The sequence below is a fragment of the Rhinatrema bivittatum genome, chromosome 1, assembly GCF_901001135.1.
Source record: "Rhinatrema bivittatum chromosome 1, aRhiBiv1.1, whole genome shotgun sequence".
Classification (NCBI taxonomy): Eukaryota; Metazoa; Chordata; class Amphibia; order Gymnophiona; family Rhinatrematidae; genus Rhinatrema; species Rhinatrema bivittatum.
Genome location: NC_042615.1, coordinates 128,478,722 through 128,506,174, shown reverse-complemented (window position 1 = coordinate 128,506,174; position 27,453 = coordinate 128,478,722). Strand labels below are relative to the sequence as shown.

Sequence of the window (27,453 nt, the reverse complement as noted above, 5' to 3'; positions counted from 1 at the left end):
ACCAGATGGCTAGAATTCAGTAGCATGTTTGTTCATGTTTTCACTTTCCCTCCAACAGCCTTTCAGTGGTAATTGTTATAAATATATTTTTCTCTGTTCACCTTGCAGAGCCTCATGCTGGTTTTAAAATAGCCTTCAACATGTTTGATACTGATGGCAATCAGATGGTGGACAAAAAGGAATTCTTAGTGGTATGTGTATGAAATACTAACCTTTGAAATGGTCCCAAGTATGTATTATACATTTTGCTGTCAAGCATTTTATATTACCTTTTTGATCTTTTCTATCTACAGGATGCAATAATGCAAATCGTGTCAGTAGTACAAAATTATCCTTCATGATTTCTAATTCTTGTACTTCCTTTGTCTATCAGTCCTATTCCTGGGGTTCCAGCCAATGTTGTACTGGGCAACCTGCAGTACTGGTTATTGCTATATATAAGGGGGAGGGGAGGGGGGAAAGATGGTGCAGGCTGGAGCTGAGGACCCATTGGCCTTTAGTCATGGCTTGGCGGGTATTTGAATTCTTCAAACATGAGTATCAATGATTTTTTGTGTGCCATCTGCTCCTTTTTTTTAAACTTAGATGTATTGGGGCAGATTTTAAAAGCCCTGCGCGCGTAAATCCGGCTGGATTTACGCGCGCAGGGGGGTTATGCGCACCGAGCCTATTTTGCATAGACTCGGCGACGCACACAAGCACCGGGATGCGCGTATGTCCCGGGGCTTGAAAAAGGGGGCGGGGTGGTCCGTGGCGGGGGTGTGGCCAAGTGAGCACTTTGAAAGTAAATAAACACAAGTTATTGAACAAGGTGCATAAAGCAATTGATATAACAGAAAAAAAAATAGTTGTTGTTTTTAATGCTCATACAGTTCAAATACATCATGAGACCCAAATCACAATATAAGCAAGAAATATTTCAAAGAAAGAAATGAAGGGAAAAAAACCAAGGAGTGTGCTGGTTGTTACTGACTTATAAGTATTAAAGGAAAAACAATTCCTTAACTTAGGGGAATACCATTAGAAGAGCTGAAGATTCTGTGGGAGGAACTTTAACCATACTTTTATTGGTTAAAAAGACATATAATTGGATTGGTTCATAAAATACATATCTTAGGGGGGAAATATCAGTAAGCCGATGAGCAGACAAGTTATCTTTAGCAACATAACTTTAAATATAACCAGATATTCTCTTGCATATTGCTGGTTAAGTATAAAATTATCTGGCTAGGATAAGCTGTATACCTTTAGACTTAACCAGCTATATTCAAAATAATATAGCCAATTAAGTTGCAAAGTGCTAGGTATCATTTCATTTTGCTGTAGAGGTTGGCCAAAATAGGAATTGAGAGTAGAGTTATCTGTTTGCATCCTTTTTGAAGGGACTGATCCAACAGGTTTATGTGGGCCAATATTTTTCTTCCTGAGGTTCCTCATGGCTTATCCCTTTCTCCATTACTTTTTAATATCTATTTACAGTCCTTCTGCAACAAATTACAAAAACTTGGAATCTTCTTTTAAAGTGTATGTTGAGGATATATATAGCTGCTGTTTCTCATCATAACAACTGAAGAGGCTGTTTTTGCCCATATTTCTAATATTCTCCATATGGTAAATTTATGGATGAGGGAGAATGGTCTTTTGTTGACTATTTTGAAAACTGAGGTCCTATGGATTTCTTGGACTTTAATGAATCCTATGACACAGTTGGTGTAAGTGGGATCTGTGGTTCCTATCTTGGGCTCGGTCAGAAATATGGTGGATTGTATTGAGTTTTCTTTCTCCCTTCAATCTCAATTAAAAACAGTAGTTAAGGTAAGCTTTCTTAAACTTCACAAGCTACATCATCTTAAATTTATTTTAGGCAAGTTTGATTTTAGGGCAGTGATCCAGGCCTTTGTGCTTACTACTTAGGATTACTGCAACTCCCTATTTATTGGTTTATCAGATTGCCATCTTAGGACATTACAGTTGGTTTTGCCATGTATTGTGGTCCTTTCACTTGCTTCCAATTGTACAGTGGGTAAAATATCAAATATTGGTTCTGGTATATTGTGCTTTATATGATGATGGACCAGTGTACTTGAAAAATTGCCTTACTTGGTATCATCTAAGATGATCCTTGCATTTCGCAGGGTCCTTTTTGTTGTTGGTTCCAGGGGAAGGATTCTCAGTTACAGGAGACCACCAAACCAGCTTTTTCACGAATAGGCTCTGTGTTGTGGAACAGCTTCCATTAGAGTTGCAGCACTTGCAGGATTTTAAACTTTTCAGAAAGAAAATGAAGGCTTATTTGTTTCAAGAGGCTTTTAGAGTTGTTAATTGTTTTAAATGCATTTTAAGTAGGGGTTTTATGTATGTTCTGTGTTTGTAATATTTTATGTTTTATGTTTTAATTATTGTGATCCACCTGGAGCAGGTGTACTGGTAATAGGCAGAATACAAGTTACTGTAAATAAATAAATATAGCAAGCCTGCTGGCCTTAACACAGCTCCCCTTCTCCCTCCTGTCATAGCTCTAGTCTAAAGGTAGCTTTGCTCTTCCAAGCAGCCCAGAGGCTGCTGGAGTGGAGGTGGGACTACTCTGTATCCTTGAGAAGGTCTCATCTATATACTCGATTGCCTTCCAGGTCTGGGACTCTAGCCTCTAGAGACTGGACTCATTTTCTGAGAGCTAAGAGCTTTTTTTTTTTTTTTTTTACCAGGTGTACACCTATGACTTGCCACCAACAGACAAGTATCATACTTATGGCACTCATTACAAAAATACTGGATAGCCTCCATCTCATTGTTGACTACATAATTTTGGTTTTAATTTATTATAAAAATTTATGTTCCTTAAATTTAGTTTATTGTTTACTCCGCTTGCCAGGTATTTCTTTAAATTTAGTCAGTTTAATTTTGTCATATTTATATGAGACCATTTATTGATCCTATTAAGCACAAATTGTTCCCTAACCCTCTAACCAAGCAGAAGTCTGTACTGTATAAATATATATCAAGATTTGAATCTGGGGTGAGTGGGAGTTGGGCAGTATGTGGAGGGGGAGAAGGGGATGGGGGAAAAAACCCTCAAATTCCTCACATAGGCAAGCTTATATTATAAACTTTTAAAATGCATTCCCACCAACTGACAGGCAATCCATCCTGCAGCTAAAACTCACTCCTCTCAGCAAAACAGTTTAGAGAAATCACAGCAGTTGCAGCTGGTAAGAGCTGGACTTTGCACTGAGAAAAACTATCAAGATTCAAAAGCAAGGATCTAATGTAGTGAGCCTTTCTTTTGCAATAAACCAGGGATTTTTCCCTATTTTATAGGACCCTCCCAACTTAGTCCCATTAGTGCAGTGACAGTATACCTTCCTGCAGTGATGGGCCCTAAATCCAGCCAGTAGATGCTGCTGCTGTATAATGGCTGACCCTTCATCTTAGGCAATGTGAACTCTGCCTTTGCAGTATCCCTAGCCCTTAGTAAATGTGTGAAATAGGAAAGGTAGCTCCTATTTATAAGGGACAGTATGGCAGATACTGCAACAAATTGCATGAAGATAGGTTTTCAAGGAATGCAAAAGGAATCAATCAACAATCACTTAGCAACATAGTCCAAGATACGGGTCCATTTTTTAATGTGAGAATTCCTATTATCTAATTTGGTGTATTGGAAGGAACATTGCAGAACAGTAAAAGTAGCCATATGAGTATTCAAAAGTACTTTCTGATTTCATAACTGTTTTTGTTACAAATTTGAATACCTTTCTAAGAATAGTGGAAGTTAAAATTAAAATATATATGTGATACATAGTTAAAAAGTGAAATGGGGAACATGATATATATGTGCTATATAGTTAAAATCTCATGGGAAATCAAACACTACAAATAAATTAGAGGATAAAGCAAATTATAATGGGACAGAAATTGGAGAACACTAAGGGCCAGATTTTCAAAAGGTTACATGCGTTGGACCTATTTGAAAAAGGCCCGGCGACACGCGTAAAGACCCTGGATGCGTGTAAGTCCCGGGGCTTTACAAAAGGGGCGTCCGGGGGTGGGGCAGGGGCAGGGCCAGAGGCCTGCAACACCGCAGCCATTACTGTTGTGTCGAGGGATCGCATGCCGGCACCATGCCTGGAGGCAGACGCAAAAGGTAAAATAAAAATTTGGGGGGGGGGGCTAGAGTAGGGGGAAGAAAGTTTAGGGGAAGGGGTGGGAAGGTCAGGTTGGGGGGAGGGAACGGGGGAAGGCAGCGCGGCTCGGCGCGCGCAAGGTGCACAATTGTGCACCCCCTTGTGTGTGCCGATCCTTGATTTTATAACTTGCGCGCGTGCCGGGTAGCACCCGCACATGTACACCCAAGCGCACCATTTTTAAATCTACCCCTAATTGTATTTTAAGTCTGTCAAATTGTGTTAGAAACTGTTAAGGCATGGAACTTGTCCATTTCTCATAGGAGAACCCTAGGAGCCATGTATGTGGCAGGAAGAGCCAAAATCTTGGCAGACAAACTCAGTCAACATCTGCACCTCCCCATGAATGGACTCAAGAGGGGTGCAGCAAAGTGGACCTGTTTGCAACAGACTGTAATAGTCTTCAGCTGCAGGAGGAGCTCAGAAAGCAGACTAACAGTAGAGCTGGTCTCCCTTCATTGAGGGATGCATTTTCTTTACACATATCCTTCCCTTACTCGGTAGGCCAGAAATTTAAGAAATCTCAGAAGGTATCAGAGAACCATGATCCTCATAGCTCCCTTTTTGGTCAAGACAGATTTGGTTTCCAGTTCTCCAGGATTTGTTCCTGAGAAAATCAATCAAGTTGAGAACTTTTCCAATTTTAATCATGCAACTTGGATGATATAATGTGGACCTTTGCTTTCTCTGATAAGGTTGTCAGATCTTTCTGTTTTCTAAGATGGAATCCACCTGAAGGTCTTATGGTTTTAAATGAAAAAGGAGACCAATCTTGTTTGAAAGCAAGGTCCTAGATCCTTATCTTGCCACATAAAACTGCTTGAATACTTTCTTCATTTTTCAGAGCCTGGCCTGTAAACATAAGAACATGCCATACTGGGTCAGACCAAGGGTCCATCAAGCCCAGCATCCTGTTTTCAACAGTGGCCAATCCAGGCAATAAGAACCTGGCAAGTACCCAAAAATGAAGTCTATTCCATGTTACTGTTGCTAGTAATAGCAGTGGCTATTTTCTAAATCAACTTAATTAATAGCAGGTAATGGACTTGTCCTCCAAGAACGTATCCAATCCTTTTTTAACTGCACTAACCACATCCTCTGGCAACAAATTCCAGAGTTTAATTGTGCGTTGAGTGAAAAAGAACTTTCTCTGATTAGTTTTAAATGTGCCACATGCTAACTTCATGGAGTGCCCCCTAGTCTTTCTATTGTCCGAAAGAGTAAATAATCAATTCACATTTACCTATTCTAGACCTTTCATAATTTTAAATATCTCTGTCATATCCCCCCTCAGCCGTCTCTTCTCCAAGCTGAAAAGTCCTAACCTCTTTAGTCTTTCCTCATAGGGGAGCTGTTCAATTCTCTTTATCATTTTGGTTTCCCTTCTCTGTACCTTCTCCATCGCAACTATATCTTTTTTGAGATGCGGCGACCAAAATTGTACACAATATTCAAGGTGCCGTCTCACCATGGAGCGATACAGAGGCATTATGACATTTTCTGTTTTATTCACCATTCCCTTTCTAATAATTTCCAACATTCAGTTTGCTTTTTTGACTGCCGCATCACACTGAACTGATGATTTCAATGTGTTATCCACTATGACGTCTAGATCTCTTTCTTGGGTGGTAGTTAGGGTTCTTCTTAGTGCAGTTGGTTGTGTTCACTAACTTTTAGAAGGAAACCCTATTTCTGTACAGCTCTTAGTTGTAGATTTATATATGGCTTGCTTTATTTGAAGTCTCTCATAAGTCATGGGGCAGCAACATGGTTCTTAATTGATGAAAACCTCCTTTGAGCATCCATACACTTGTGAGCTCAAGTACCTGACCTAGAAGATTACTTATTTTGGTAGCAGTCACTTTAGATTGTAGAGTTAGTGAGCTGTAGGAACTGAACCACTTTTCACTAGATTTCATTGTAGCTGGGTAGTATTCCACACACATTCAAAGTTCCTGCCTGAAATGTTGTTGGACGTCCACCTTAATCAGTCAATTATCCTGCCAACAATTTCCCCTAGGCCACATGCGCATACATATGAAAAGACCCTTCTTTTCTTGGATTGCATTAGACCTGTTGTCCTCTTCCTGGCGCATACTTAAGTCCATACAGATGCTACCTAGATTTATTTTTCTTTTTACCTTAATAGTCTTGGAGTTTAATGACAAGGCATAACATTTCTAATTGGCCACCAGATTAAATATCCTTCTGTAATGCCCAGGTAGACCTTATCTTAGAAATCATGTCAAGGCCTATAATTGTAGGGCCATGGTGGCAGCAGTGCTCATCTGAGGTCCATTTCCATTATGGAGTTTTGCTGCTCACACCTTCGCAGCCTATTAATGAGAGTAGCTTTGGACTGTCTATTTTCTGTAGTCTCGTTGAGGGGTAGAGTCCAATTCTATGGCTCATTTTATGATTTTGGGCTGTCGTCTTTGTTGTTAAAAAAAAAAAAATTGTAAAATCAAACTTCATAGTACATTCTCTAACATATGTAATAAGAGGGCAGATCTTATAAAATGTAAATAGGAGAGTAGGATTAAATGGACAATTTTCTCAGTGGAAGGGAGTGGGCAGTGGAGTGCCTCAGGGATCTGAATTGGGACCCGTACTTTTCAATATATTTAATTATTTCTGGAAAGAAATACGACAAGTGAGATAATCAAATCTGCAGATGACACAAAATTGTTCAGAGTAGTTAAATCACAAGCAGATTGTGATAAATTGCAGGAAGACCTTGTGAGAATGAAAAATTGGGCATCGAAATGGCAGATGGTGGATAAGTGCAAGGTGATGCATATAGGGAAAAATAACCCATGCTATAATTACACAATGTTAGGTTCCATATTGAAATCATCGGTTCAGTGTGCTGCAGCAGTGAAAAAACCAATGGAACAGCAATGGTACATCTCCCCTATGAGGAAAGATTAAAGAGGTTAGGACTTTTCAGCTTGGAGAAGAGACGGCTGAGGGGGGATATGATAGAGGTGTTTAAAATCATGAGAGGTCTAGAACAGGTTAATGTGAATCAGTTATTTACTGCTTCGGATAATAGAAAGACTAGGGGGCACTCCATGAAGTTAGCATGTGGCACATTTAAAACTAATCAGAGAAAGTTCTTTTTCACTCAACGCACAATTAAACTCTGGAATTTGTTGCCAGAAGATGTGGTTAGTGCAGTTTGTGTAGCTGTGTTGGAAACAGGATGTTGGGCTTGATGGACCCTTGTTCTGACCCAAGAAGGCATATTGTTATGTTCTTAAATAAAACTTTTTCTATCTGCCTATAAAGCTCTGTATTGAGAAAGCAGTATTACAAATTATATACAATAGCATTTTATGACCACAGCAGCATACAAAAGGGTTAGAAATTGCTTATCCTGTGCTGAATTACTAAAATGAAGTTTTATTGAAGAAGATTGCAAATTATATATTCTGTTCATAATATCATAAATTACAAATTATTGCTTTTTATAGACTTGTACTTTCTCTCAGGATCCTCAGGGGAAGGTATGTTTGAGAGACTGATTTTTTATGCTAGGATTGTTTCTTAATCTAAACTCATATAACTTGCATGTCCCAGAAAGCCAATCTGTATTGTGGAATTAAGCTGCAGGACTCCTCCTGTGTGGCAGACTCTCAGTGATGGTCTTTATGTGCAATTTTCTCATCCTGTGATGATCAGTGGATCTCTGTACTGGTCTTTGTATTCATTCTGGTCTCTGCTTGCAAATCTGCAGGTTTCTGGGATAATCTGTTGACTTCTGTCTGTGTGAGTCTTCTGCAGACTTCTTTTCTGGTTTCCATCTGTATCTGTGTTAATCTTCTGCAGGTCTCTGTCTGGCTTCTCTTCGACAGCTTCTATGTGATGGCCTCTGTCTTTCTCTCTGGTGGCCTCTCTTTCTGTGTCTGTATATCTCTCTCAGTCTCCATCCATACATTGTTCTTATAATATCTTTTTAAGGCTGCAGCAGTGTTGGTCACATGTTGTATAGAAATCTCATAACACAGCAGGTTGAGATGACTGAATCATTCTTCATGTATGTATTCTGTTGAATCAGTTTTGTCTAGTTGAGATGGTTGAATCAGTATTTATGTATTTCGTTGAATCAACCTTTGGATATGTATTTCATTGAATCAGTCTTGTCTGTCTTTTGAGGTAATCTTCATTCAGTAACCATCATTCAGTCTTTGATTCAAGTGAATACACGATTCTTGTCTGGTTGAGATGATTAAATCAACGTTTAGTTATGTATTCAACTGAATGGCTAGGGAAGAACAGTAGGAGTGGTGAGACCAGCCATTATCATGGCCAGCTGACAATGCTTTGTTAGAGCTGGTTTCTGCTTTCAGGTGAAAGACTCCACTTGACATTTCTTTTGTTCAAGTTGGCCTCAGCCATCAGATGGAGGAGAGTTGCAGTATCACATTTCAGTTTTTCAGCATTCTTACTATACTAGTTTTTTCAGCCATTTATATATTCAGAACATGCTTTCAGATGTTTTAAGTTAAATTCATAATCCAGCACAACACATCACTTAACTCAAAAAATGACAGAATATAAAAGGGTTTTTTCCTCAAAAATATTTTACAGACATTGGCTGTTTTTTTTTCTTATTTTTCTCCTTTTTTTTGTTGAAGGCTGTCCTTAGCTAGAAAGTTCTATTTGTGTGAATCATGCACTGCTTGTCTTCGGAGAAAGTGAAGTTGTCTAGGTGTAACAGGTGTTCTCCAATGATTGCAATTTACCATTTATACAAACCTTCCCAGTGACCTTATGGAGTTGTTCTTCCCTTCAGTCGAAGCTAATATATGGAACTGGGCAGAGCCATTCAGTGTGGGAAGTACTGAAGATGTGCAGTGGAAGGCTTTTGCCTTCTCAGAAAATTCTGAAAGATTCATGCCCATTTGGTTCTGAGGGTGTTCATGTGATCCTCTTGTGTGACTTGTGAACGGTTACCTTCAGAGGACACCTGTTACAAGGAAGGAATTTTGCTTTATTTTTTGTAATTTTTTTAATGCTTTTTGAACTTAAGACGTGCTAGTAAGTTATTTTGTAAGACTTAACATTTGAAGTTATTAAGCTATTAGGTTTCAAGGCTTCCCTGCAGGAAAGTTTAGAGTGTTTCATCAGAGTATGTTTGTTGGGGAAGGAATGAAAGAGAAGGGAAAGAAGCTTCCATTTAACCAGGGATGAAACACTTTTTTAAAGTAAATAGAACATCTGGATACTTTCAAAGCATCTTTGTGTTATATACAATATAAGTGGATACGTATTTTAGGTTTGAGGTGGTGGATTTTCATTCTAAGTACAGTGGAAATGACAGTTAAAGGAAACTGCATACTAGAGAAATCTAAATCTAAAGGGAGCAATTCCAAATTGGGATAAAGTTTTTGGGTATGTTTAACCTGTGAACTCTGCACCAATTTTCAAAGGGAAGGTATGTGTGGCCTTTCACTTTGAAACTTACCATGGCTATAAAGTACCTGAAGACATTTCCACTTGCTTTTTTGGTGGGTACTTTTTCAATGGAAAATAATGCACAAGAGTTGAAAATGCAATCTACACCAACCTAAAAATGTCCCTAGAAATGCCTCACCTAAATGTGATTAAAGATATGCACATTGGGGAGCAATGTACAAAATTTTAACCACAATGAGGGAGGCAATTTTCAGACAACCAATTAATACAGATAAAATTCTTTTTTTCTGTCGATAAGCAGGACTGAATTAGCCATGTATTGTGGGTGATATCATCTGGTGGTACTGAACAGACTCATCTCCTCTAGCTAGTTGGCATTGCCTCAAGAGCTGGCTCAGTCTTTATTTTTGTTCTCGCACAGCATGGTCGAGAACTCACTCCTACCTTGTTTTTCTCTGAAGCTTTTTTTTCTCTTCTAACTTGCCCCATTGCCACAGCAGCATCCATAACAGCACTTTTCAGTGCTACTAAGAAAAAAAAAAAAGTTCATTACTTGCTCCCTTGAGATGTCCATCAAAAAGAATCCAGCCACACGTGGTTTTAAGAACTGCATTTATGGTAACATAATGTCCATAACTGATGGACATGAACTATGTTACCATTGCCTGGATTAAACAACGGCCAGGCCAATTGCTATAATTTCAGATAGATATTCCTGAGTACCTGACACGCCAGATCATATAAAATGGGTCATTCCATATCAAATGGACCAGTGGTCCACGTTCATCCTCCAAATCAAACCAAATTTTGCATGGATGTTCTCTAGGGTCTGAAACAAAATCGCACTAACTTTTTCACCTGTCTCTCCATTGGTTGGAGAGCTAGAGGTAGTTGAATGGAGGTCACCTCTGTGTGCCATGCTCCTCGCAACCTAAAATGGCCATTTTGTCCAGGTGCTGCAGCTCGATAACACCTCTCAGGGGCCTGAAATTTTGTGGATTAGTACAAACCCCTGGTGGTAAGTCTAAGTACAAAGTTTGGAACATAGCATGAGCTTGCTTCCCTTTTTATGGGCTAGCAAAGTATGTGAAAAATGCTACAAAAGAAATTTAAGGCCTACTTTGATTCCTCATTGCTCCTGACCTATACTTTGATTCAGGCCCTGACTGGACCAGTAGTCATGGCCCATGGCATATATATATAAGATTTGCACTAAGAGGCTTTACAGGCAACTGGAAGCAAAGATATAGTTACATAAACCCTGATGACTTCAGGATTGTACTACAACTTCTCATATTCATCAATATTGACTATTGCAACTCACTCTTACTTGGCCTACCTCTTTCTACCATTCATCCCTTACAAATTCTCCAGAACTCAGCAGCTACAATCTTAACTGGCACCAAGAAATATGTGCACATCACCCCAATTCTGATATCACTACACTGGTACCAATAAAATTCAGAATCGAATACAAAGTACTAACCATCTTACATACAATTATACATGAAGAACAGACAGACTGGTTAAACGCAGCAATCAAACTTCATGTATCCCAATGAAACCTACAATCAGCTAACAAAGGTCTATTAACAATCCCACCAGTACGATCCGCACAACTCTCATAAGTTCGAGAACGTGCAATCTTGCTTGCAGGCCCAAAATTATGGAATGTACTTCCTACCGAATTACGATTACAAACGAGTCTTAAGACATTCAAAAGTGACATAAAGACCTGGCTATTCATGAAGGCATACCAAGATCCTTAACAACCCACTCAACCTTTACTACCTATTCTATATAATCATTCCATGATATTTTTAACTTCTTTTAGTCGTGCTTTTAATATTTATTCTTTTTATTCTCTTATATTGTTTAAATGTAACCTGTTTCTATTATATGTGATATTGATTGTTTTTACCATTTTAATTATGCACTGTACTTACTTGTGTTAGAAATTGTATTTGTTATGCACTGTTAACTGTTGTGATGGCTACACCGAATGACAGCATATAAAAATAAATAAATAAAAAATAAAGACACAATTTAACTTTTTTATGCAAATTTTTGCCCATTTTCAGGTGCAAATATCTCTACTCTGTAGTTTGTAATTCTTTTCTATTTTATGTCATTTGAAAGAGCACCTTTTTTGCTACAAAAATCACCCTGTTTTGTCTTGGACCCAGCCTTGCTTTGGTCAGAATCACAGTCCCAAAGACAAGTATCATTTGCATGTGAAAATGCACAGTGTTAAAAAGAGCCATCTTTGGCACCCAACTGTGAAACATGCAGGAACAATGAGGAGTCAAAGTAGGCCTTAAATTTCTTTTTTAAAATTTTTCACATAGTTTGCTGGCCCATAAAAAGGATGGTAAGCTCACGTTAGATCAAAACTTTGCATAAGAAGTTAATACCCGAGGTTGTAATAATCCATAAACTTTAAGTTCCCTAACAGGGGTTGTTTGGCTGCAGCGCTTGGATAAAGTGGCCATTTTGTGTTATATAGAGCACAATATACTAAGTGACCTTTATTCAGCTACCTCTAGCTCTTGAACCAATAGAGATCAGCCGAAAATATAGCATAGCTTTGTGTAAGACTCTAGTGAACATCCAAATACATTTTATTCAATTTGAAGAAGGTTGAGCTTGCATGATTTTCTAAATTGGTCCACTTGACATGGAATGTCCCAAATGGAGGAACTACATAAATCTCTTAGAAGTCACAGTCTGTCCTCCCACAGTAGGGGCATCATTAGCATTAGGGACATGGGGCACATGCCCCAAGACTCCAGCCGTGGGCAGAACAGAAGAGGCTCTCCGGGGCTCCTGGCCTTTCCTGGAGCTGGCAGCCAAGGAGGAGACTCTGTGGGGATGTGTTAGGCGGTCTATAAACCTAATAAATGTAAATGTAGTTAAACCCAAAGAGGTTCACAAAACATGAAAATAATACATTAGCAATACATATCATAGAATAATATTTCACTTGCTGGTCTGATACTGGATGATCTGAAGCCATTCAGATTGCCTTGACAATAGAACTTGGGCTGGTGATATGAGATGATGTAGCCTTGGGAAAGGCAGATGATTTGTAATGTCACGTATCATGGGAATCTGTAGTAGTGATAGGGAGCACTTTAAGATATTTAGGACTTGTTTATTTATACAGGTTTAGTCCTAACATTAAGATCATCTAACCAAATGCTACTGTATTCTGCACATCCAAAGCTCATCATGACTCCATTCTGCAGGATGTTGCTTCTTGTATAATAAGCATAAATTGATTATGAGAGCTATGTGTTGAGATTGGACATGCCCCACTCCTTTGACGAGTTAGAGAAGTTCCATTGGTATATTGTTTAGTTAATTTTGTTGTATGAAAAAGTATGTGAATTGGTGTATGTTGTGGCCATGCATATCCACTTATAAAGAAAGGTTTTCTTCAAAAGCTGATATGAGTCTGAATTCTTTTGTGGAATGTGCTGGTGGATGGGTATAAGAGGTGGGAGGTGCTGGCTTAACATCTGTCCGGATTGTGTATAGGGAAAGAGCTGACATTATTGATACATTACAACTAATGAAGCTTGGGCTTTGGCCACAAGTTAAAAATATAGTTGCTGGCAGTATTTTAAGTAATAGTTCAAGGTAACCCATACATGTTCTTTTGTAAATGAAATTTCTTTTTAAATACACTTCAACCTAATTAGTTTTTGCCTAATTTTCGCTGTCTTTTCTCTTCAAAGCTAGTTCACACAACTGTAACTAGAGATATATGAACTTCAAATAAATTTGTCTATCAATTCCACAAACCAAGAATAATTTTGAAGGTTTGTGGAATCAGCTTGTCAAATGTTTATTTTTAAAGAATAATCTGAAGCAGATTTGAAAAATCAATTTCAGATCTTTAAAGAATCCAAAGTGGAATTTAATCATTTTAGTGGATCTGCTATGTTTTGCTGCGCTTCAAGAATGGATTTTCTGATCCAGTTCCGTTTTTCTCCATATCTCCTGGATATCTTTCTCTCTCTCTTCAGTCAGTGCTATGAAGTTCTGTCAGTCATAATTATGCAGTATTTGTACTGGACGCATGCCAAATAATATACCGAACATGGTACCAAACCAAAATATAACAAATTACTCGCACTATCTTAACCACCATAAAGACTTGTCACGTTTATTCCTGTCAAGCTGCCTAATCCATTTAGTTTATCTTTCCATGTTTAAACTTGCACTATAGTTCTGGTATTAATTTAGTTGAAAAGATGTTGTGTTCTGCTATCAAGACTTAACGTTAAAGAGTTTGTAGCTAAAAGCCCCCAGCTATAAAACACTTGACATTTTATTGCAGTCACTACAGAGATGTTCTGCACTATGGATTGCTGTTTTTTCTGTTGTTTTGTTTTTAGAAAAAGAAAAGCAAAATTCTGTGAAAACTGTAGATCCCTTTCTTAATAGAATATTATTTTGATGTTAAAGCATTAAAGAGCAGTTGTTATCCTTAATCAGGTAAAACATTCTTTTAGCTACATCATTCTGGAGAAAGAGAGAACTTTGCCCACACTTTCCAGTCTATAAAATCTAAATTGCTCCTCTGCCATTTTTGGAACAGCACCTTCAAATGCATCTTATGCCGGTAGTAAATTGTGGACTTGTAAACTGCTTTTATTGTTGCTACCGGTTATGCAGGACATACATTATATAAATACATTAATTAATGAAGCTACAACAAATTAAATCTGTGAGCAAAAAATATACCATTCAAAACTGCGAGCAATAGGCCAATCACATTTTTTATGCTATTTAATTTTAATTTCTTAATTGATAGACTGTTTCCAAAGAAAACTTTGTTGCTTAAATCTAGTGTTTACATTTCTCAAATTAGTGCATTTTATTGTTCACTACATTCTAAGAAACTTCCCTACCAGTGAAAAAGTAAAGCATAGGCTATTTTTTCCAGATTTTTATTATAATTTTATTCATATACCTAAGTAATACCTTTAAAGAGTTTGGAGCTTAATTTACTAAGGCTTTTCACTCATTCTGTGTCTATGGGAAAAATGCTTAGTAAATGAGGGTGCAAGGATGAGATGGTACAAGGAAGAGGGATTCAGTTTTCTAAGGAACTGGGGACCCTTTTGGGGAAGGGGAAGTCTTTTCCATAGGGATGGGCTCCACCTTAACCAGGGTGAAACCAGGCTGCTGGCGCTAACCTTTTAAAAAGAGACAGAGCAGTTTTTAAACTAAATCAAAGGGGAAAGCTGACAGTCGCTCAGCAGGGCATTGTTTGGAGGGAGGTATTATCGAAGGATACTAAGGAGGCATTAAAGTTAGTGTATCCCAACAGAGAGGTTCAATAATAAGAAAAGTAGTCCATGTGCCTATAATTAAAGACTTACCTGAGCTAAAAGATTCCAATTCCCTGTCAACTGAAAAGCAGAATGTTAATACAAACAAAAAAATATACTGAAATGTTTGTTCGCTAAGGCCAGAAGTAAGAAGTAAGATGGGAGAGTTAGAGATTATAGCAATGAATGATAAGATAGACTTAATTGGCATCTCAGAGACATGGTAGAAAGAGAATAACAAATGGGATAGTGCTATACTGAGATACAAATTATATCACAGTGATAGAGAGGAACAACTTGGTTGCAGGATGGTGTTTATGTTCGGGATGGCATACAGTCCAACAGGATAAAGATCCTGCAAGAGACTAAATGCACAATCCAATCATTTTGGGTAAAAATCTCTTATGTGTTGGGGAATAGTATAGGAATAGGAGTTTACTACCGTCCATCTGGCCAAAATGATGAGACGGACAGTGAAATGCTAAGAGAAATTAGGGAAGTTAATCAAATTGGTAGTGCAGTAAAAATGGGAGATTTCAATTACCCCAATTTTGACTGGGTAAGTGTAACAGCAGGACATGCTAGAGAAATAAAGTTCCTGGATGAAATAAATGACGGTTTTATGGAGCAATTGATTCAGAAATCAACGAGAGAGGTAGCAATTTTAGATCTAATTCTTAGTGGTGTGCAGGATTTGGTAAAAGAGGTAATGATGGTAGGGTTGTTTGGCAATAGTGATCATACTATGATCAAATTTGAATTAATGACTGGAAGGGGGACAGTATGTAAATCCATGGCTCTAACACTAAACTTTCAAAATGGAAACTTTGATCAAAATGAGAAAAATATTTTTAAAAAATAAATAAATAAATAATAACTGAAAGGTACAGCCTCAAAGGTTAAGAGTGTGCAACAAGTGTGGACATTGTTAAAAAAAAATACCATCTTAGAAGCACAATCCAGATGTATTCCACGTATTAAGAAAGGTGGAAGGCAGGTCAGACAAGTGCCGGCATTGCTTAAAATTGAAGTAAAAGAGACTATTTTAGGCAAAAGATCTTCATTTAAAAATTGGAAGAAGGATCCATAAGAAGAAAATAGGATAAAGCATAAGCATTGGCAAGTTAAATGTAAGACATTGATAAGACAGGCTAAGAAAGAATTTGAAAATAAGTTGACCATAGAGGTAAAAACTCATAATAAAAACCTTTTCAAATATATCAGAAGCAGAAAGCCTTCAAGGGAGTCGGTTGGACTTTTAGATGATGGCAGGGTTAAAAGGACACTTAGGGAAGATAAGGCCATTGCAGAAAGACTATACAAATTCTTTGCTTTAGTGTTTACTGAAGATGATGTTGGGGAGATACCCAATCCAGAGACGGTTTTCAAGGGTGAAGATTCAGGTGAACTGAACCAAATCACAGTGAATCTGGAAGATATGGTAGACCAAACTGAAGAGTAGTAAATCACCTAGACCCGATGATAATCACCCAGGGGTACATTTTAAAAGACAGTGGGGTAGATTTTAAAAGAAGCGCGATCAGCCTACTTTTGCTTGCGCATCAGACTCAAGCAAAAGTACGCTGGATTTTAGTAGATACGCGCGGAGCCGCACGTATCCACTAAAATCCCGGATCGGCGCGCGCAAGGCTATCGATTTTGTATAGCCTGCGCGCGCCGAGCCGCGCTGCCTCCCCCCGTTCCCTCCAAGGCCGCTCCGAAATCGGAGCGGCCTCGGAGGGAACTTTCCTTTGCCCTCCCCTCACCTTACCCTCCCTTCCCCTACCTAACCCACCCACCCGGCCCTGTCTACACCCCCCCCTTACCTTTGTCGGGGGATTTACGCCTCCCGGAGGGAGACGTAAATCCCCGCGCGCCAGCGGGCCTGCTCGCGTAGGCCTATGTAAAATAGGCTTCCCGGCGCGCAGGGCCCTGCTCGCGTAAATCCGCCCGGTTTTGGGCGGATTTACGCGAGCAGGGCTCTGAAAATCCGCCCCAGTGCGCGCGCGTACATTTGTTCGTGACAAAAGTACGCTGGATTTTATAAGAGCCGCGCGTATCTTATAAAATCCGGGGTCAGCGCGCGCAAAGCGGTGCACATTTGTGCAACTTGCGCGCGCCAAGCCCGGCGCGTGCTCCCCGTTCCCTCCGAGGCTGCTACAAAATCGGAGCGGCCTCAGAGGGAACTTTCCTTCCACCCCCCCACACCTTCCCCTCCCTTCCCCTACCTAACTCATCCTCCCGGCCCTATCTAGACCTCCCCCTACCTTTATCAGAAAAGTTACTACTGCTTCCGGGCAGTAGTAACTTATGCGCGCCGGCGCAGCAGGCCCCGACACAGGCCAGGCCCCTGGACAGCCCACACGCCCCCGAACACGCCCACAATTGGAAACCATGCCCCTGGCCACGCCCCCAGCCGCCCCTTTTTGCAAGCCCCGGGACTTACTCGCATCCCGGGGCTTGCGCGCGCCGCCGAGCCTATGCAAAATAGGCTCGGCGCACGCAGGGGGGTTTTAAAAGGGTTACACGCGTACCTTATGCGCGTAACCCTTTTAAAATCCGGCCCCCAGGGTTCTGAAAGAACTCAAAATTGAAATTTCAGACCTATTACAATTAATTTGTAACCCATCATTAAAATCATCCATAGTACCTGAAGACTGGAAGGTGGTCAGTGTAACCCCAATATTTTAAAAGGTCTCCAGGGGTGATCCGTAAAACTATAGACTGGTAAGCCTGACTTCAGTGCAGGGAAAAATCGTGGAAACTGTTATAAAGTATAAAATTACAAAACATTTAGATAGACTGGTTTAATGGGATACAGCCAGCATGAATTTACCCAAGGGAAGTCTTGCCTCACAAAGCTCCTACATTTTTTTGAAGGGGTGAATAAACATGTGGACAAAGGTGAACCAATAGATGTGATATATTTGGATTTTCAGAAAGCTTTCGACAAAGCCCCTCATGAAAGGCTTCTAAGAAAACTAAAAAGTCATGGGATAGGAGACTATATCCTTTTGTGGATTGTAAACTGGTTAAAAGGCAGAGAATAAGATTAAATGGTCTGCTTTCACAATGGAAAAAGGTAAACAGTGGAGTTCCTCAAGGATCTGTACTTGAAAAGGTGCTTTTTAATATATTTATAAATGATTTGGAAAGGGTATAATGACTGAGGTGATCACATTTACAGATTACACAAAATTATACAGAATAGTTAAATCTCAAGCTGATTGTGATAAATCACAAAATGACATAAGAACATAAGAAATTTCCATACTGGGTTAGACCAAAACCCAGCATCCTCTTTCCAACAGTGGCAAATCCAGGCTGTAAGTACCTGGCAATTACCCAAGACCTTGTGAAACTGGAAGATTGGGCTTCCAAATGGCAGATGAAATTTAATATAGACAAGTCCAAGGTGATGCATATAGGGAAAAATAAATCTTGCTGTAGTTACACAGTGTTAGGCGTTACCACCCAGGAAAGAGATTTAGGCATCATAGTGGATAATACATTGAAATTGTCGGCTCAGTGTGCTATGGCTGTCAAAAAAGCAAACAGAATGTTAGGAATTATTAGAGAGGGAATTGCAAATCAAATGGTGGATGTCATGATGCCTCTGTATTGCTCCATAGTGAGGCCGTGTCTTGAATACTGGTCACCACATCTCAAAAAAAAAAATATAGTGAAGTGAAGGGTGAACAAAATGACAAGGGGCATAAAATGTCTCTCCTCTCAGGAAAGGCTAAAGAGGTTAGGGCTCTTTAGTTTGGAGAAGAGACAACTGAGGCAAGACATGATAGAGGTCTACAAAATCATGAAAGTACTTGAACAGGCTAATGTAAATTGATTATTTACTCTTTCAGATAATAGAAGGACTAGGGGGCACTCCATGAAGTTAGCAAGTAGCTCATTTAAAACAAATTGAAGAAAATTCTTTTTCACTCAGTACATCATTAAGATCTGGAATTTATTGCCAGAGGATGTGGTTATGGCAGTCAGTGTAACTGGGTTTAAAAAGGTTTTGGATAAGTTCCTAGAGGAAAATCCATAAACTGCTATTAATCAATAATGAGCTCTGTTTAATGTTTGGATACTTGAGACTTGGATTAGCCACTGTTGGAAACAGGATGTTGGGCTTGATGGACCCTTGATTTGACCCAGTATGTCATATCATGTGTTCTTATGAGTCCCTTAGATTGTATGAGGTCCTAAATATTGTAAAGTATATTTTACATTAGCATCCCCCTCTACATTTCTAATAAGGGAGTCATTTTTAATAGCTCGAATAATTGCAAAGCATGTGCACTAAAAGCATTTATCTGCTTTAGACCTAATATCTGTAGAGGTGGCTGAGTGGGGGGGGAATAGCATGTGTACATTTCAGATTGAAATGTGTGTGCAGTTTTCTTCCTCGTCCTAAACACACACCCGGTAATGTCTCTTTTTTAACCTAGCCTGTGTATACTTCTAGCTGGATATGGGGGGAGGGAGACAATTTTAGCCAAATCGATTTACCTAGGTAAATGGCTTTGAAACTTGCTTTCCATGAACTTAGGAAATATTTTCAAGCCCACACAGTTCTGTGGAGGCAGGATTTGAAGCAGTGTGTCTTCACATATTATAGATTTGTGCTCTATACACTGTATTTAGGGGAAAATCTTCAAATGTGTACAGGTAGTTCCAACTTCCATGGGTACATTCTCCAGTGGACTTAATTTAGCTGGTTGAAGTTTGCAAGTTTATTCAGAATATTATGCATTTTACAAATGCTGCTGCCCATTTGGTTGTTTCCTGTCCTTACAGAGCACATATAACCCCCGTACTAAATCATCTCCACTGGCTTCCTGTTGAGAGGGGATAAGGGTTAAGTTGATGACCTTGGTTTTCAAAGCTCTTCATGAGGATGGACCCAACTCCTTATTAAGCAGGTTAATTAGATATGTTCCTGCGAGAGCCCTAAGGTCAGCTGACAAGGGTTTTCTAAAGGTGCCCACCATCAAAACTGCACAACTTCAGGAAAACTCATAATAGGGCATTCTCTGTATGGGCCCCATCTCCAGAATGAGTTGCCACCTGAATTATGGAACATTACTGAACTCAAACTGTTTAGGGAAAAATTAAAGGCTTATTACTTTTAGTTTCCCTTGAGTTTTTTTGCTTTTCTTCTATATTTTCACTTCTGTATTAATGTCTTATTAAATGTTTTATGCTGTTTTTAGGCTGTAGTTTATATGATGTTTCATATTATGTTTATGCTATATTTTCATGTTTTGTTGTTATGATTCATTATTTTGCAATATATAAACACGTTTAAATAAGTTTGAAAGGAAAAGTACCCACAGTGATTTACCCTTGCTTTTTCCTTCAAAATAACGTGCGTAATTTTCAAAATATAAAACTACATGCACTGTTGCATTCTCTTCCCTTCCCTATCCTCACTCCTGGGAATGCCTTCACTCAGTGCAGGTAAAAGTATATGTTTTGTGGAATGTGCATATTTCCTCATCATCCTGCAGACCAGTCTAAACAAGTGGCATTTGTCGTTCCCCCCCCCCCCTACCAGCAGATGGAAGCAGAGAGCAAGCTGATCTGATCTAACATTCCTCCCTATATATTATGGTATAGCATCTACCTCCAGCAGATGGTAGGTAAAGTTTGATGCAGGAGGAAGGTGGAAAATAGTGGCTCCTGGGGTAATAGCCTTAATGTCAGGCTGATTTCCCCAGTGGGAGCCTTGGCTGAGTCGGGGGCTCCTCCAGGACGACAGTCAGAGAGTGGCTGATCTTCCTCCTCCAGGGCAATCTGGGCAAGATCCCTGTATTTTCCTTTTCTAGCTAAAGACACAGTTGTGGTCTGCGCCTTTAAAAAGCTTGAAAAAAAATGCTGCCCAAAGCTAGCAGTGGTGACTCTACTTGTGCACCCCCCCCCCCCCCCGGAGCAGGTATGAAGTGGGGTTGAAAGTGTGTCAGATGTAGGGCCCAGGCGTATGCCTAATGTGGCAGGGTTGTTTGCAGGAGCTGCACTTGTGCTGAGCTAAATACAGCACAAGCAGGGGAGGGGAGTACAGAAAGAGCAGAGATCACAGAGCAACTTGGTCCTCCTGAGTCAGCATTTTTGGCTCTATTGGAGTCAGGGGTGGCAGGAGGATGAGCCAGACACTCCTCCACAGCCTCGGAGTCATTGTTGGAAGACCTGCAGTAAGGTTTGGGATCGCAGGGCTCAGAAGAGTAGGAGGAACAGGAGCAGGATTGTATTTCAGAATTTGTTTTGGTAATGCACAAAGCATCCTTTCGGTTATAGGGGAAGAAAAGGCATAATTCTGTAATACCCCTTATAGAACAGCCCGCACACCAAGAAACCAAGACTGTGTTCAACACAGGAGTCAGTTCAGGGGGAAAACTCCCTATCAGATAAAGAAGAGGCAGCTTCCCTGGAGGATTCCAAAGGAGAGGAGGTGGAGGGAGAGCAGATATAGTAACAAACTCCACAATTAGATTATTCAGGGCTGAGGAAATGGGGCCTTAATGTCTAAAGTGGCCCATTCTCTCCAAACTGGATTAGGTCAGGTCAAAGGAGGAGAGGCTGAGAGGGGATCCAATCCTTACAGGAATTAAAAAACCAGCCAAGGCCTTCCCCATTCATTCAGCAATATTAGATATGCTCAGTGCAGAATGAGAACACACTGCACACTGGCCACAGAGCCATGGAAACGTTGTACCCCCTGCAACAGCAGGAGCGGGACCACCTGTTCCAGATCCCCAGGGTGGATGCAGCAACTGCAGTAGCTTTTATAGCAGACACCCTATACGATCTGGTCAAGTCAGTGGAAAACAGCTGTTGCCTCGACAGCCATGGCCAGGTACTTTCTGTGGCTTAAAAGTTGGGCAGCAAATTCATTCTCAAAGACCGGATTGTATAGACTCCCATTCAAGGGTAGACTCTTGTTTAGGGAAGAAATGGAGAAGTTGGTTAAAGACATGAGGGAGTCAAAGCCACAGAAACTACCAGAGGACAAATTATGTCTACTAGAGGAAGACTGAGAAATGCACAGCCGAAGAATAGACAACATAGACTGCCTAAAGTGTTCAGTGTGCAGAAATCCAGGCTGCTGAGCAAGATTCAGCCCTTTTCAGACTACAGGCGAAGTGGCGGAGACAGACAGTTGAGGGCAGTAGCAGGTAAGGGTCCTCAGTGAATTTGCACTGGGCCACTCTTCAGTCCCATCAGTAGGCGAATGTCTACAGCAATATTATGTGGACTAGACCTGCATAACTCGAGACCAGTCTGTCCCAGATCATTTGGTGCGATAGATCTTGGAGCAGAAAGCTTCATTAAGAGAAGCTTTTGTTCTTTCCCCATGCAAAAAAAGGAGGCGGTACAGGCAACAATAGAAATACTACTTCATTAGGAAGCAGTGATACCTGTGCCAAAAGAAGAAATAGGAAAAGGAACATATTAAATTTTTCTTTGTTGTTCCAAAGAAGGAAGGGACATTTCTAGATCTGAAAGGTGAGACCCAGTCTTTGAGAATATTGCACTCCTGCATGGAAACCTTGAAGACTGAACAATGCAGTAAGAAAAAGAGAGAATCTGTCAGCATTAGGTCTGTCAGAAGCTTACCTCCACATCCCAATTAGACAGCATTATTAGCACTACTTGCGCTTTGCTGTACTGGGAAGCCACTTTCAATTCAAGGTCCCCAGGACCTTCCCAAAAGTAATGGTAGCAATAGCAGCCTACCTGTCCAGAAAGAGAGAGTTTTGGTTGGTAAGAACAGACTCCTCATTAGAGGGATACCAAGTGACAGACACGGTCATACAGGTACTGAAGAAGTTGGGATGGGTGATGAACAGAGACAAGAGCCAGCTGGAGCTCCCACAAATACTGACCTATTTCAGAGTCAAGTTTAATATGAGAAGAGGAAAAGTGTGCTTAACGTACAAGCTATAGGACCAAGTGAGGGAGATACTAACATCAGCTTCCCTGTGGATGCACCAGTATTTATAAAGTCTAGGCTCCAAGATGGTAGCAATCAAGGTGGTTCCCTGAGCAAGGTCTCACATGTACCCTCTACAGCAGAGCCTGCTAAGAACATAAGAATATGCCATACTGGGTCACTCCAAGGGTCCATCAAGCCCAGCACCCTGTTTCCAACAGTGGCCAATCCAGGCCATAAGAACCTGGCAAGTACCCAAAAACTAAGTCTATTCCATGTTTCTGTTGCTAGTAATAGCAGTGGCTATTTTCTAACTCAACTTAATTAATAGCAGGTAATGGACTTCTCCTCCAAGAACTTATGCAATCCTTTTTTAAACATAGCTACACTAACTGCACTAAACACATCCTCTGGCAACAAATTCCAGAGTTTAATTGTGCGTTGAGTGAAAAAGAACTTTCTCCGATTAGTTTTAAATGTGCCACATGCTAACTTCCTGGAGTGCCCCCTAGTCTTTCTATTATCCGAAAGAGTAAATAACCGATTCACATCTACCTGTTCTAGACCTCTCATGATTTTAAACACCTCTATCATATCCCCCCTCAGTCGTCTCTTCTCCAAGCTGAAAAATCCTAACCTCTTTAGTCTTTCCTCATAGGGGAGCTGTTCCATTCCCCTTATCATTTTGGTCGCCCTTCTCTGTACCTTCTCCATCGCAACTATATCTTTTTTGAGATGCAGCAACCAAAATTGTACACAGTATTCAATGTGCAGTCTCACCATGGAGCGATACAGAGGCATTATGACATTTTCCGTTTTATTCACCATTCCCTTTCTAATAATTCCCAACATTCTGTTTGCTTTTTTGACTGCCGCAGCACACTGAACCAACGATTTCAATGTGTTATCCACTATGAAGCCTAGATCTCTTTCTTGGGTGGTAGCACCTAATATGGAAACTAATGTTGTGTAACTATAGCATTATTATTTTTCTCTATGTGCATCACCTTGCACTTATCCACATTAAATTTCATCTGCCATTTGGATGCCCAATTGTCCAGTCTCAGAAGGTCTTCCTGCAATTTATCACAATCTGCTTGTGATTTAACTACTCTGAACAATTTTCTATCATCTGCAAATCTGATTACCTCACTCGTCGTATTTCTTTCCAGATCATTTATAAATATATTGAAAAGTAAGGGTCCCAATACAGATCCCTGAGGCACTCCACTGCCCACTCCCTTCCACTGAGAAAATTGTCCATTTAATCCTACTCTGTTTCCTGTCTTTTAGCCAGTTTGTAATCCATGAAAGGTCATCGCCACCTATCCCAGGACTTTTTACTTTTCCTAGAAGCCTCTCATGAGGAACTTTATCACCTTCTGAAAATCCAAGTACACTACATCTACCGGTTCACCTTTATCCACATGTTTATTAACTCCTTCAAAAACGTGAAGCAGATTTGTGAGGCAAGACTTGCCTTGGGTAAAGCCATGCTGACTTTGTTCCATTAAACCATGTCTTTCTTATATGTTCTGTGATTTTGATATTTAGAACATTTTCCACTATTTTTCCTGGCACTGAAGTCAGGCTAACTGGTCTGTAGTTTCCCAGATCGCCCCTGGAGCCCTTTTTAAATATTAGGGTTACAATAGCTATCCTCCAGTCTTCAGGTACAATGGATGATTTTAATGATAGTTTACAAATTTTTACTAATAGGTCTGAAATTTCATTTTTGAGTTCCTTCAGAACTCTGGGGTATATACCATCTGGTCCAGGTGATTTACTACAGTTTGTCAATCAGGCCTACCACATCTTCTAGGTTCACTGTGATTTGGTTCAGTCCATCTGAATCATTACCTATGAAAACCTTCTCTGGTACAGGTACCTCCCCAACATCTTCTTCAGTAAACACTGAAGCAAAGAAATCATTTAATCTTTCCACGATGGCCTTATCTTCTCTAAGTGCCCCTTTAACTCCTTGATCATCTAACGGTCTAACTGACTCCCTGTAATAGATCTGCTAGGGGTTAGCAATCTGTAATAAATCTGGTGTTAGACTGCGAGCTCCTGAATAGGGAGGAGATAGCAGTCTGTAATAAATCTGGTAAGAAAGCTGGGCATAGATGGGAGGAGCAATCTGAATGAATGGCTCCTAAGAAGGAGGAGTCAGCTATCTTGTAGTGTCTCAGATTTAGTTATATTTCGCTTCTGTTAGGGTTCTCCATGAGGAGTAGCAATCTGTTGGGAAAGCTCTGTGTTAGAGCTGGTAGATAGCAATCAGTTATGAATCTGAGATAGTTGTGGTGAATCCCTGGGCTGATGGCTGATGACCACGCCCCCAGGAGCATATCCCGAGAGGGACCACCAGCTAGGCTTGAGTATGGAGACAGACACACATTAGTTCTTTTATTAAACAGGTTTTTGGAAACCACCAGAGGTGGCAGTAGTGAGCTGATATGCCCAGCAGGGCTGTAGTCCCTCAGGCACTGGAACCATGATCCAGGATGGCTGAGCTGTTGAGAAACTGTAGAACGTGAGTAGGTAGAGTAGTCAAGATTCATGAACAGAACTAGATGACAAAACTCACATAAGGTCTCAAGGAAGCTCAGGTGCTGGAAAGGTTTAGCCCCTCGAGGAGCAAGTACCTAGTCCCAGGGAAAGCTCTGAGAGAACGATGGTAACTCACAATTGTTTGTAGCAGCGATAGCTTCCAGGCAGTAGAGAATCTTCAGAATGTCCAGGAACATGGGCCCTCGAGGAGCGAGTACCGGTTCCTATCTGTAATCTGAAAGTAAAGAAAAGAGTGAGGCCCCCGAGGAGTGGGTACCCCTGGTAAGTCCGAGGAGGCAGAGTAGCTTGGAGGATACGTAGCCGAATCAATCCCCTTGCTAACTCCGTTAGATAGTGAATTAGAGACCTTTAAATATTGGAAGCGGATGACGTCATCTCAAGGGGACGCCCCTGAGGTTCGCGCCCTTGCTGGTACTTCAGTCAGAGTGCTTTGCATGCCCTAGGTCATCAGGCAAACATGGCAGATCTGCAACATCGAGCCGGTCTGGGGACGCCGGAGGGAGACAGCATGGAGACGCTGCGGCAGCCAGCCGTCCATCAGACCCGGAGGGAGTCACCACAGAGGTAAAGAGGGCGGAGTGAGGGCGTCGAGCAGCGATGGACACAACACTCCCTCACAGGCTTTCTGCTTTGGATATATTTTTAAAAGTTTTTACTGTGAATTTTGGCTCTACGGCCAACTTCTTTTCAAATTCTCTCTTAGCCTGTCTTATCAATGTCTTACATTTAACTTGCCAACGCTTATACATTATCCTATTTTCTTCTGTTGGATCCTTCTTCCAATTTTTGAATGAAGATCTTTTGGCTAAAATAGCTTCTTTCACCTCCCCTTTTAACCATGCCGGTAATCGTTTTGCCTTCTTTCCACCTTTCTTAATGTGTGGAATACATCTGGACTGTGCTTCTAGGATGGTATTTTTAACAATGACCACGCCTCTTGCACACTTTTTACCTTTTTAGCTGCTCCTTTCAGTTTTTTTCTAACTATTTTTCTCATTTTATCAAAATTTCCCTTTTGAAAATTTAGCATGAGAGCCATGGATTTGCTTACTGCCCCCTTCCAGTCATTAATTCAAATTTGATCATATTATGATCACTATTGCCAAGCGGCCCCACCACCGTTACCTTTCTCACCAATTCCTGTGCTCCACTGAGAATTAGATCTAAAATTGCTCCCTCTCTTGTCTGTTCCTGAACCAATTGCTCCATAAAAATGTCTTTTATTCCATCCAGGAACTTTATATCTCTAGCATGTACCGATGATACATTTACCCAGTCAATATTGGGGTAATTGAAATCTCCCATTATTACCGCACTACCAATTTGGTTAGCTTCCCTAATTTCTCTTAGCATTTCACTGTCAAGACTGACAAGAAGGTCCCTGCAAAGTCTGGAATATATGGCATTACTTAGGAAAGAGCAGTCCAAGAGAAGTCTAGCGTGGTGGCTGGTGATGCCTAATCTAAAGAAGGGAGTAAACTTGGAACACACACACTATATGACATTCACCACAGATGCAAGCAGATCTGACTGGAGGTCATGTTGCGAGGGACAAATGGCTCAAGTACCCTAGTCCCAAATGGAGGTGCTATTCTTCATGAACTACCAGAAGACCCAAGCAATCAGGTGTGCATTAAAGAGCTTCCTCCCCAAAGTAAAGGGGAAAGCAGTTGGAGTATTTCCAGACAATGCCCAGCAGTAGCCTATGTCAACAGGCAAATAGGAACAAAGAGCCTGCAACTAGTGGTAGAGACTGAGCGCCTCATGAGATGTATGGAGATATGCCTGCAAGAGATCTCAGCTATACATATAGCCATTAGTGTCCAAGTTAATGAAAGGTTTGGTGCACACTAGACCTCCAGTCTCAAAACCACCTGTTCCATAAGATCCAAATGTGGTTCTGGCACAACTCATAAAACCGCATTTGAACCATTAGAATTGACTTCTCTGAAGTTCCTAACATGGAAATTAATATTCCTAGTATCAATAATATCAG

General features: G+C 40.4%; 1 protein-coding gene across 1 annotated transcript in view; it reads left to right on the top strand.

Moving 5' to 3' along the window:
• Window positions 1–27,453, top strand: part of MICU3 (mitochondrial calcium uptake family member 3) — a 378,395-nt gene that overhangs the window by 183,398 nt on the left and 167,544 nt on the right. The window contains exon 6 of the mRNA XM_029587156.1: window positions 109–191. Within this exon, the coding sequence (XP_029443016.1) occupies window positions 109–191 (83 nt within the window). The remainder of the gene's footprint in view (window positions 1–108; window positions 192–27,453) is intronic.